Source organism: Carassius gibelio, chromosome B5, assembly GCF_023724105.1.
Source record: "Carassius gibelio isolate Cgi1373 ecotype wild population from Czech Republic chromosome B5, carGib1.2-hapl.c, whole genome shotgun sequence".
NCBI classification, from domain to species: Eukaryota; Metazoa; Chordata; class Actinopteri; order Cypriniformes; family Cyprinidae; genus Carassius; species Carassius gibelio.
The window spans coordinates 13,887,468-13,900,249 of NC_068400.1; the positions used below are offsets into that span (position 1 = coordinate 13,887,468).

General features: G+C 36.0%; 1 protein-coding gene across 4 annotated transcripts in view; it reads left to right on the forward strand.

Moving 5' to 3' along the window:
• The window catches only part of LOC127957723 (ras-specific guanine nucleotide-releasing factor RalGPS1), a 128,120-nt gene that overhangs the window by 40,388 nt on the left and 74,950 nt on the right, over nt 1–12,782 (forward strand). For all 4 annotated transcript variants that reach the window (XM_052556369.1, XM_052556367.1, XM_052556370.1 and 1 more), the window contains one exon: nt 11,269–11,395. In XM_052556369.1, coding sequence (XP_052412329.1) covers nt 11,269–11,395 — 127 coding nt within the window. The remainder of the gene's footprint in view (nt 1–11,268; nt 11,396–12,782) is intronic.

The following is a 12,782-nucleotide window of genomic DNA, read 5'->3' on the forward strand; positions in this document are numbered from 1 at the left end:
AACTAGAAATGTATTTTCCACTTGATTTTGGTCTCTGCTTGAGGCTGTGTTTTAAAACCTCACTGAATACTGTCTATACTGCCTTTAATAGCAGCGTCCCAACTGAACTGGAATTAAAGCCTTTTTAAGTGGCCCTCAGGTTTGTGCGCCATTCAGAACTGAATTTAGAATTCCATTTCTGTTTCTGATTTTGAATTTGAGCTAACAGGAAGCAGAATTCAAAATTTGCAATTGAATTTAAGGAAGTGCAGTTAAAATCAATAAAAAAAATAAAAAAAAAACTTTTTACTAAAAGCATGTTTTGATTAAAATTTTGAAAAAAATAAAAGTTTAAAAAGCTTTAGAAATCTTTGTCTTTAAGAACAGAATTCAGTTGTTTAAGGCTCATTTGAGATTTTTAAGTTTCTCTTTTTTTGATCATTTATTTCTTAATAAAATTGAAAACCAGTAATATTGTGAATTATTACAATCCAAAATAATAGTTTTATATGTAAATATATTTTAAAATCTAATTTGTTCCTATGTTGCAAAGCTGAATTTTCAGCAGCTATTACTCCAGTACATAATAATAAATGAAATAAGGATTATTGAAGTATGATTATTAAAGTAATATAAAAAAGGTGAATTTTACTAGCGATTTTTATTTATTTATTTAAAGGGGGGGTGAAATGCTCGTTTTCACTCAATATCCTGTTAATCTTGAGTACATATAGAGTAGTACTGCATCCTTCATAACTCCAAAAAGTCTTTAGTTTTATTATATTCATAAGAGAAAGATAGTCTGTACCGATTTTTCCCGGAAAAACACGACCGGCTGGAGGCGTGACGTGTGGGCGGAGCTAAAGAATCACGAGCGCGAATAGGCTTTTGCGTTGAGAGCGTTTGGAAGCTGTGACATTACCATGAGGGAAAACCCATCATCCAAAACAAACCATGGCTAACAGTCAGATTCAGCCGTTTATTTATGATCCAGAATCAGATCCAGAGGCTGAAACTGAACGAGAGCAGCAGCAGCAATGACTCGCTCCGAGCGGGGCTCGAACCCGGGTCTCCGATGGGAGGCGGACGCACTAACAAGGAGGCAGAGAAATTTGAAGCAGTTTTACTCACCGCCTGCGGTTCCAACACACGATCGTGGCCCTTTTTCCTTGGGACTGCATTATCCTTAAGAAATAAACGATACGCAAATCCGGCGTCAAACTGGGCTTTGTGAACAAGCATCTTCGAAATGCAGGGAACAAACACAAACACTTGCACAACTCCGGTGATGCTCTGTAAAAATAAACTCCATCCACTGGTCCCTTAATGCTGTTTTTTTTTTTTTGGTAATCTGTGCAGGGTTGTCTTGCCCTGGCAACCAAAAACACACTTCTTTTGTGACATTTCGCGACGCTCTCGCTCTGATCAGTGAAGTCTGTTGTGCTCTCAGTGCTCTGCTATACGGGAGCGCTTCTCTTCCGGGAGAAGTGCGTCAGGACCCATATAAGGAAATTCCGCTCCATCTAACGTCACACAGAGCCATACTCGAAAAAAACTTTCCGAAACTTGTGACAAACCGGAAGGAGTATTTTCGGAACAAAAATACTCCTTTAAACGTACAACTTAATTTTTGAAACTTTGTCCATGTTTAGCATGGGAATCCAACTCTTTAACAGTGTAAAAAAACTCAGTATGCATGAAATAGCATTTCACCCCCCCCCCTTAATTGCATAGTATATTTATAATCATGTACATATAATTATAATATACTTATAATCAACATTTCTTTCACTCCATATGCCTTCTTTTATTTTTTATATTGTTTGTTTTATGATTGCTTTACTTTTTATGATGTGATATTTTACAGAAGTTTTCTAGATATTATGGAAGCTTGTTTCTGCAACTGTGTAAAACCGTTATTTCAGTTCAGTTTTTTTCCCCCTCACAATTTAAGCTTTTTATATTTTCTGAATTGCAAGATATAAACTTGGTATTGCAAGAATTCTAAGTTTATATCTTGCAGTTCAGACTTTTTTTTTCTCATATAAAAAGTCGCAGTTATACAGTATGTTATTGCCATAAAATTTAGCCAAAAGATATGACGTTACACTACCTGTGTTTTTAAAAGAACCCTCTGCTCACTGGGTTTTGGACCAATTTGGACGCATTGGTCTGATCAATAATGCGTCTTAAACTCAGTGACTCTTCAGAATGCAGTGTTTTTGCTTTTCCGTTAATGATTTTTTTAGCTGCAGATTTAGTTCTCTGTGTTGGCTGTGGATGATGCCAAGATCAACTATGCAGGCAGGTTTATGGCCCTGTCCGTCCACCCTTAGAGGAGCACCAGGGACACTCTGTCCTTTAAAAGCCGTTCCACAGCCGTCGAGAAGGTCCGTGGCGCCGGAGGTTTGGCTTCGGTCGAGGTGACGTGGGTGGGAGGGATTCGTTTATGTACAGCTTAAGAAATACGAACGTATCTGTTATAATATGAAGCCCATATTTATATATAATATGCAAGGGATTGCACATAAAATTTGATGTCAAGGGAACAGCAACAGAAAATGACTTTTTGAATTATTGTGATTCCATATACAGTAAATAATATTATACTGAAGCTGTTATCAGTATGTGCGAAGGCTTGCTTCACTGAAGTTGCTGCTCGTGCCTGCACTATGAGCTCACTATAGGTGTGATGCAACAGGCTTCCAAGGAAAAGTAATTAATCTGTCCACATTTGCAGGGAAATTCCACCCAGGAATGAAAATGATCATTTACTTGTGTTTGGTTAATATTACAGCTCATGTAGAGTGGCCCTAAAGTAAATCAGAAGACTATAGAACAAACAACCAACATGCATGTTTCAGCAATTCAGGACAGAATTTGACTTTACATCAGGATTTATCATATGCAATTCATGAAGTGCACCACTGTTCAAAAGTTTAATTTTTTCGAGAATTAATTTAATTTATTCTGCAAGGATGCATAAAGTTGATCAAATATGACATTTAAGTAATTTATAATGTAACAAAATAGTTTCTATTTCAAATAAATGTTGTTTGTTTGAACTTTAGATTCATCAAAGAATCTGAAAAATACAATGTAACGCAGTTTCCACAAAAATATAAAGAACCATTTTTTTTGTGCATCAAATCAGCACATTGTGCAGTTAATACCAGTTCCATTTGTTATTTTAGTATTTTGTGTATACTATTGTAGTTTTAATTAATATTTTGGATAACCTTTATTTTTTTATTTCAATTTTAGTAAAAATTTTTGTCAATCATATTTCAATGTGCTCTGGTAAAAAAAAAAAATATATATAGTTTTAATAGATATTATACATGTTTATTAAACATTAGTATTTAGATTAAATGTATTGCTATTTCAGTTCAGTTTAAGTAATGATTTAGGTTTTTTTTGTTTCAGTTTTATTTCAGTTTATTTCATATTTTTATAATGGTTTTAGAAATAATTAACAATAATAACCCTGACTGTTAGCCTTACTTTAGCTTTTTAGCTCAATATCACGTCTTGATTTGAACACTAACGGCTCGTATTAAACTGGCTTGTAACTCGTCACACACCATGTGTGCTACATGAATGATACCTCAGCCATACACAATGGTGAATGGTGAATCTTGGCAAGCATTACTGAAGAAAACAGGAAAGTATTACATGGTTAGCTAACACACTTTACGGCCCATCTGCAGGTATGAGCTGGATGTGATTTGACTGTTCTGTATTGAAAGCAGTCCATGTCTAATTAGTCTTGAGGGACCAGTAGCACTTGTTTTATCCCCTAGTTTCCAGTAACCGATGCGTCTTTCCTTGCACCTGCTCTCTCAGCCAGAGACCTCCAGATGCTTTTGCCAGGTCCTGCACACATTTTCCTGCTCTTTATAGCACCGAACACAAGCTTTTTCAGCGGCTATGTTGCAAAAGGGTTATTTCAGTCCCTTCTGTTGTTTAAAAAAGTAATGTCAAACGCAGAAGAAATATTACCCAGTGTTCCCCGGTAGGATTAGCCTTTCGTTCGAGAGCTTTTCAGCAGCTGGCACTGAGAAAATTGACATGAATCATAGATATTCGATGTTAGGCATGGTGAAACCAGCTGAAACATTGTATATATATCTGCTTTCAACAGCTTAAAGCCCAGAACCACCGCTAACAAGAATGTTTTCCAAAACTCTGATTTCAGTGAGCTCTGACTTTTACCGAAAGAAACTCTGTTAGCTGCTTTACTGGCTTCATTGATGGGGAAAGTCAGAGTTCTGAGGACACGTGTTTTATTCATTTATTTTTGCATGCAAGAAAATCTCACTTGCAGATACAAACGGTCCCATGACTGTAGTTGATTTGTCTTGGGTTTTGATCAATGTATGCTTCATCCCATATTCTCCACTGATTAAGTACAAAAACCAGACGAATCCCTTTAAATATATCATCTGATCAATGTCTTGAGGTGTGGTATAATATAATAGTATAATCGGAATAATTGACTCTGGGCCATTGAAACATTACAAAAATAATGCAATGGCCACTCCGCATGCATTATTTTTCTAATAATTCAATGGCCCGGAATAAATTGTTCCTTATATATTCCTTATATATAATTATGTTTTCTTCTTATGGAAGTCTGTATCAGATAGATCGATATATAGGTAATTGAACTGTAATTTAAAAAGCTTTCTCAATTCAGTTCTGAATGGAAACACATGCAAAGAGAAACAGACGGATGATTTAAGAGCAATGTCATCATGATGATGTCAGTCTCTCTCATCTGGACACATCTGTGAGAATGCGGTTTGTTTGTGGACAAGGGCTCAGTATTCAGCTCCATAGTTTGACACACAACTCCCTGAGCAGCTGGACTCTGGACTTCCTGTCAGGCAGATGTCAGGTGGTCAGACTTCTGGACACTGACCGTCCACTCGTAATCTTTCTACGACCACACAAAGGCCACATTCTCCAACCGAATTGAGTGCTGAAAAATTCAGGTAGCGACAACTGCGTCTACAGAAATTCTATGTAGTGTAGCCGGACTGGAGTCGAACTGAACAATCAGTTGTGTCTTTTCTGTATGTGCACTGAAGAAATCACATGGTACATTTGGACTCATTAGTGCTGCCAAATCTTGCTAGAAAATACATCATAAGAGCAATCCCATAATAAACTCAAATCCAAATTCGTTATTTTGGAAATAAGCTGTGTTACCACAACTTGCCTATAATGTTATTTGATTTAGGAGCCGAGCACAAACAACAAACCCAAAGACACGTACTAAGCATCACTTAAAATAAGTGGACATGGCAACCCTTCAAGAGTGGCTCTGTGGACGGTGGTTTAGTTAAAATCTCCAAACATATTTAGTCTTTGGTTGCTGTAAAAAACAGCAGGTGCTAAAAGTGCAAGAGTTCAGGTCTTTAAATAAATTTTTTGTATGAAATTTTTGCATGTTAAAAAAATTAATATGATTGGACGTAGTCAACACACTGCCTTAGAAACTTTCTCAACTCATAAAAAAAAAATCTACTCAGGTTTGATTTTTCAGCTTTTTCCGCATCCGTAGCAAGCATTTTGATAGGAAAGGATGACAAATATGGAAAGAAAAAGCATATTTTTTACTCTGTGCGTAAGGATCTTTAGATTGAAGTTCCAACAGTTAGTTCTGTTAAATTCACACTTGAAGTGATAATAAAAGGGATTCTCTGAAGTATTTAAATGCTGTTGGAACTTTCGAGTGTGTACTGTAACATCAGCATCAGATTGAAACATTCCATTCCTTTAAATTCCACTTCCCATTATTCTAATTTCAATTTCAAATCCGGTCCTGAATGTTGTAACCAGATCAATTCACATCCACACTGTACGGGAATTGTAGTGGAACTAATTCTTCAGCTCTGAACTTTGCACAAGCCTGGTTTTCGAGCAGAAAGCTGGGACCTGATCTTCTAATTGGAGCGATGTTTTCTTGGACCTGAAAGCACTCTGGCTTTTTAATTGACAGACGATCAAAGCTTGATTTGAGAAGCCTGGTTTGTAGCATTGAGACGTTACACTGGCTGTTAATCCATCTGACAGTGTTTCCACTGATCGTCTCGCTGGCGTGTCCACTTTCATGTGTGATGGTGGAATAAAGGCCTTTCTGCCAGGATTCTTTGTGTCAGTTCTTCTCTGCGTTAAACGTTAATGATTACGGTGGTAGCAGGCGTCAGTGAGGCATGTAATGACATAAACCATTTGTTCTAGACCGTTAAATAAAAACGCATGCAAATTTTTATAAGTCATTGCTTTTAATATCCTGATATTTGGACAATGTCAAAGAATGTGGCTAAATCTCACGAAGCCTGTCAAAAAATGTTCCAGTTATATTTCAGCCTAAAAAAAACATGAAAAAGAAAATTGCAGAAGAAATACACTTTTTTTTTTTTTTTTTTAAGTTTATCATGCAGAGATTAGATCATCTCTGAATGTGCTGTGAATTTAATGCACACTTGGGAATACTTTATGCGCTTCGTTTACTTTATTTACACATTCGTATGAATTCCAACATACTGTATTTATGAACAGAAGTTTATAGTATTTCACCTCTTCTGCCAAAATAAAATCCTGAAACTTAATTGTTAAAAGCTGGAGGGTTTGAACGTTTGATGGTGAAGGAGACAAATTACTTTTATAACTTGTAAAATAAAATAAAAAAATGTATAATATTATCACAATGCATTAATTTAATTTTTTTACACTATAATTGCAATTATATTAACTGCATATATAATGATGCTGAAAATGTCATACATATATTAGGGCTGGGCAAGTTAACACGATGATTAAGGCTCTGGACTCTGAGCATAACTAGTTTTTCTGTAACAAACTATAAAATATATGCATTGATAAATGGCTTATTTTATATTTAATTTAATTACATTAATGTTATAAGGTGAGATTTAAGCTACAATAATTATATTAAACTGCTAATATGTAAAAGGAACACTGCTGTAAAAAGCACATTATTTATTTAAAGTGTTTGCAAACCAAATGCTATTACACATTTGTTCATATAGCAGTAGGCCTATGTTTTTATAAAAAAAGTGCACAATACTCTACTTTTGAATGCATTATTATTTTTTTCCATAACGGTGCGATTAATTGCGATTAAACGATAGAGATAAAGCGATTATTGCGCCCCATTCCACCCCCTTTTTGCAGCGCTTCGCTTTCGTTCCTCCATAAAAGCCCAATTTCCCGTGCAAATCAGTAAAATCATGTTACATGACATTTGCATAGTGGGACATGCTTTATTTCTAAAAGTATATTTATTCATGATATTAAAAGCGTGAAGGAGAACTTTCGCTGCTCCTCAGAAGGAGATATGCGCTTCGAGACAGAACAGAACACGGACATGTAAAGTCATCTTTTAGCTCAAGGTGCGCGCCTGAATGCTCAGACACATGCAAAAATGTATGCTGCGCTTAGTGATTATTCATGTATACCTTCATCGATCATGTAATAAATTAATATAAAGAGTTGAGAATGAAAATGCATGTGTTACGGTAATTTGGATCCATGCAGCTCTTAAAGTGACAGCGGGCTATTTTCCTCCTGCTATGACTGTGTGCTTATTAATCAAACATCAAAAGACAAATCTTTAATCACACACTGCTCTCGAGTGAAGGACTTCTGTAGCTTTAAGAAACAAAAAAAAGTTTAATTCTTACAGTGAAGACTGCGGTTTTATTTTACATGTATTCATTTCTGTAGTAGGCTACCTGAGACTTGCATAAAATAAACATTAAAGCACGGTTTGTTTCATTTGTATCGTTTTATTCTATTGTATTTATCCTTGGCTTTTTATTACTGACAGTTTAATTATTTTCAATAATTTTCAATAATTTTGTGGTCTTTTTGTTTGTTTGAAATTCGTCTGGTCTCTACAATGTAGATGTCATAGCAACCTTATTTACAGAAAAAACATATTTGATATGTATCACTTTTTTTAAATAAATCACTCACATAAAGTTTTGGTCAAATGGCCCCTCATAATCGTGTTAAATATTCGCGATTACAATATTGACCGAGATAATCGTGATTATGATTTTTGTCATAATCCAGCAGCCCTGGTATACATATAATAATAGCTCAATATTTTAAGTCATATTGTTTATTGTATTGCATTGTTTTTGCTGTAACTGCAGCTGTCATAGTGCATCACGCTGTTTCAAATTCCAAATCAGAAATTAAATCATTTGTCATCATTTCTGTTCTTTTCGTTTGTGGTTACATGTGTTAAAATCATTTGGGTCTCTTTTTTCAGTAAGATCGCAGTTCATGTAAGCATATCTGATGATTCCAAGCAGCGAGGCCTAGTGTGTGTGTGTGTGTGTGTGTGTGCTTGTGTTTCCTATACCGTGCTTCCTCTTTCATTGCAATCCATCTGTATTCTCAGAGGAAATCACACACCATCTTTTCCCCGCCTCATTCATCCATCACATTTTCCATCTCAATCAAACCTGCTCACCACAAACATGAAACATGACACGGTGTCTTCCGAAACTTCTTATCCCACTGCCAACTATAACACCAAGATGCTGACTTTCCCGATTTCACATCCCATTCCTCGTATCCCATTCCATATTCCATTTTATCGGCTCACTCTTAAGTTTCCATGCTGGGTGAGTTGAGTTAGTGTATGTCTTTATAGCATCCGTCCTCAGTTTTCTTTTAGCTTTCTGACGTCCATCTAGCTTAGTCTGAAATCCCATCATAAAACTGTTCCTATGCAGCCACTGAAAGGATATTTGTCTGCTTGCTTGTTGGGAAGGGTCATGTCATTGTAGAGTGATATATTAGCAGGCTGTCTGCGCTGTCTGAACATGAACTGAAGGAAATTTCCTCTTGTGCAGTGTTTTTTTTTTTTTTTTTTTTTTTCAATCCCGCAGTGCGCCTTTTACAGAATACCCATGTAATCGACATTTCCACCTACCAAGTGAAGACTTTATTTTATTACACTTAGTTGCATTTGGACAATCATATCTATTCCTATTGTTCATACTAAAGGTTAGTAATTAGAACAAACATATTAATGGTTTCTTCTGAAAATGAGGTGCGTTCCTGTAGCTAATCATAGCATTAGAATCGCAGAGGTCATGGGTTCGATTCCTAGAGAATGCATGAACTGTAAATGAATGCAGTTTAATCCAGTTTAGATAAAAGTATCTGCTTAATGCATAAGTTCGAAGTAATTGTCTAGTATGATGTAAAATCTAAAATAATTGTTCCTCTGATCAGCCGTAACTATTTAATCTGCATGTATCAATCATTATCAGTAATATTCAATTAAAATAAGATTCAGTCACTGAAATGTATTCTTCTAGAAGATATTTTTGATACACTTTTTTCTATGTTTGTGAACTAGCTAAATAACTAAATTAAATAAACAAATAAACAGCAAAAAAGGTAGGATTTATTCATTTGTGTTATAGCAAGAATGCATTTAAATTAATCAAAAGTGACAGTACAGACATTTGTCACAAAAGATTTCGGTTTCAAATAAACGCTGTTCTTTTTATCTTTAAGTTTTATTTCATCATTCTTTAAGTTCATCAAAGAATCCTGAAATCCACACAAACTTCCACAACTGTTGTCAACATTACTAATAATCAGAAATGTTTCTTCATATTAGGATGATTTCTGAAGATCATGTGATACTGAAGTAATAATGCTGAAAATACAGCATCATTAAATCTTGCTGAGCATATGAGACTTCTTTCAAAAACTACTTTTGAACTGTATTTTATACTTAAATTGTATACCTTTTGCCAATAACATGTATGTTAGCATTTTTTTAATCAAACCTATATATTTGTTCAGCGGTTTGAGTGCCTTGACTTGTGTCTTGATGTTTCCTTGTCAGTGTCTTGAGCCCAAGTGCTCCACAGCTCTGTGGTTTGCCCACAGTTTTCTGTAGTAGTCAGTGGAATTTCAAATGTGTCTATTTCTTCCCATCATGAGGTATTTACCACTGCAAATCTACAAGCCTTTAGCATTGTCCCCTTGAGCCTCGTAAACCAATGAGATCGCAGCTTCCATGATCTCATGGCGTGACCAGCCGGAGTCATTCTTAATGAGGCACATGTATGGAGGCGCGAGCGTCTCCTGAGTTTTGCACCATGTGGCTTTGGAGTTGTTGGTTGTATTTTGAAACAAGCTGGGTGGCCAGAGGTACAGTATAAACTAATAAACCTATCGGGAAAAGCAAGCCCAAATGTTTAGTTTTTTGCAATAGTTGCACAGTGGAGATTTTTTTTTTTTTTTTCTGTCATTTAATTTGTCATCACCAAACAGTCCAAAAGAGACATGTTTGCGTTCACATGCCTGCATGGAGTTCAGTTCTGAACCAAGACGGTTCCCAAATATTAGCTTTATCTTCAGGACAGTTTGACCCAGATTTAGCGTACAAATGATTGACTACAGTATGTTACAGATCTTAAGGGCTTTAACCTCCAGAAATGATATGCATGTGTGTTTTCGGAGTGTTTAACGTAGGTCAAACTCTGGGCATGACTGCTAACAGCTAACAATTGGTCTGATGGTTTCCCTCCGCAGGCTGTTCATTCACCCGGGACGGGCTGCTAGAAACCGTTTGTTTGCATTTACTCATCGTGTTGAGAAAGTCCCTCTTTATGATCCACCAGCTGTGCATTGAAACGCTGTTTTAACCGTTTATTTCTTCTTGAGTTTTGTGACTTTCTTATTAAGGGTCATGAATGTGCGTGCAATGTTTTTGGAAATGCTGTCCGAATTTTGCTTACATCGATTGTGTTAGGGGTCAAATTGGAACTCAGTAGGTTTCCAAGCAATTTGCCAAAAATCAAGGCCTTGAAAAACAGAGAAGAGTCTGGTAAAAATCAAAAAACCTTTTATTGTAGCTTGCCAAACATAAAATATGAATTGCATGAGAGCTTATGAAACCTAAAACTCAAAGCTTACTTGAAACTGAAGACTTGTCTTCTGAATCATCCAAAGAGAATTGAATGCTTCTTCATCTGTTTGAGTTTCACTGTCAGAAATCTGTGAGAGGATGGTTTGTTGGATCTTATTCAATTGTGTGTCATAGGACTGAAAAGTGTGAGAAACCCATTGTGTCGGGTGTCGGATTTACTTTTCTATTTCCACTCAGAAATTGCTATTAAATTGAACAGATAATTAAACTGAAATTGCAAGTAAATAAACATGTAAACTTCAAGTAAAGCAGCTTCTGATCAGTGCCGCATCTTTCCTGTTTTCTTTCAGCTGATCAGCCGGAAGGACAAGGCCACGTTTGAGAAGCTGGACTATCTGATCTCTAAAGAGGAGAACTGTGCCAGGATGAGAGAGTACATCCGCTCCCTCAAGATGGTGCCCTGCATCCCTTACCTGGGTGAGTCTTCACCTGTCAGCTCTCTCTCAGTCTGGAAGAATGATCTCTTTAACATCTGCTGGAGCGAGGGATCAGGGTTTGTCTGGTTACTGCCGTCCGGTTTGCATCTGCTGGTAGATTCTGTAAATACATCATATCCGCCTACAAATCTTTCTACAAGTATTTCTAGCTGAATACAAATATACATTTCTTTAAAAAATCATATATATGCACACAACCGTTCAAAAGTTTTGTGAGTGTTTTTTCAATGTATTATGGTAGGTTTTATTCTTTTTTTAAAGATTCATAAAAGTTTGAAATTGACTTATGTCTATACAATGTATCTCATCTGGACATTTGAACATACTGAGATATTGAGTCATCATTTCATAAACACATTGAACTTAAATCTGATGCGAAATGTCACATTCAATTCAATGCAGCAGTTTGCGTAAGAATATAGAAATTAGTTCTGTTCATGTTTCGTGCGACCAGATGTTTGTACTTAATTCTGTTGTTTCATGAAATGTGTGGAAAGCTACAAGTGTACACTCTTTTCTCAGCCTTTAGATTTCTGATTCTGTCTTTGAGCTCTTGATTATAAAAAAATATATAATGGCAATTTTGGTCATTTTACAGAGTTTCTAAAACATAATGATAACATGCATAATGCATGCTTTATCAATATGATATCTTCCTTGGAACAAATATTATGTTTAAATATGAAACATGCAATTCAGGTTAGTTTTTTGTGTTGTTTTTATTTCAGGCATTTGTCAGTGTTTCCCATGTTCTCTCGCTCTAATGCACACTGAACTCCATTGTTTGTGCTTTGAACTCTATCTCTGTCCATCTCAGAGAGATCACAGACGTACGGTTCTCATTACCTCACAGATTCTCAGTTAGTCTGGAGACTCGACAATAAATTGATTCCAAACCCTCTGTTACAGGGATATCAGTAATCAGGGAAGACAATGGAAACTATGTCTCATATTCCTCAGCTTAGTCATTTACAGCTGCTCTTCTGATTTAACTCAAATTGGGTGAAGATGGAGGCAAGCGCTTATTAAAAGCTCATATCAGGTACTCTGGCTTTGATTTCTAGGCGCTGTTATTTTAGGGTTGTCTAAGCATTTCTTGGAGAGAATGTTCTCATGTTCTTGCAGTTCTTGGACATGGACAGGTGCATCTCAATAAATTAGACTGAAATTGTTCACAGACTGAACTAGTTTAGTCTTTGGTTCTTTTAATTGTGATGATTTTGGCTCACATTTAACAAAAACCCACTTCATTTCACGACATTCAAATTTATTGAGATGCACCTGTAGTTGGTAGATTTGTGCACCAAAATGCAATTTTCATTTTAAGGTGGCTAAGGTGGTTTGCACAATGTTATGCTCTAAACATA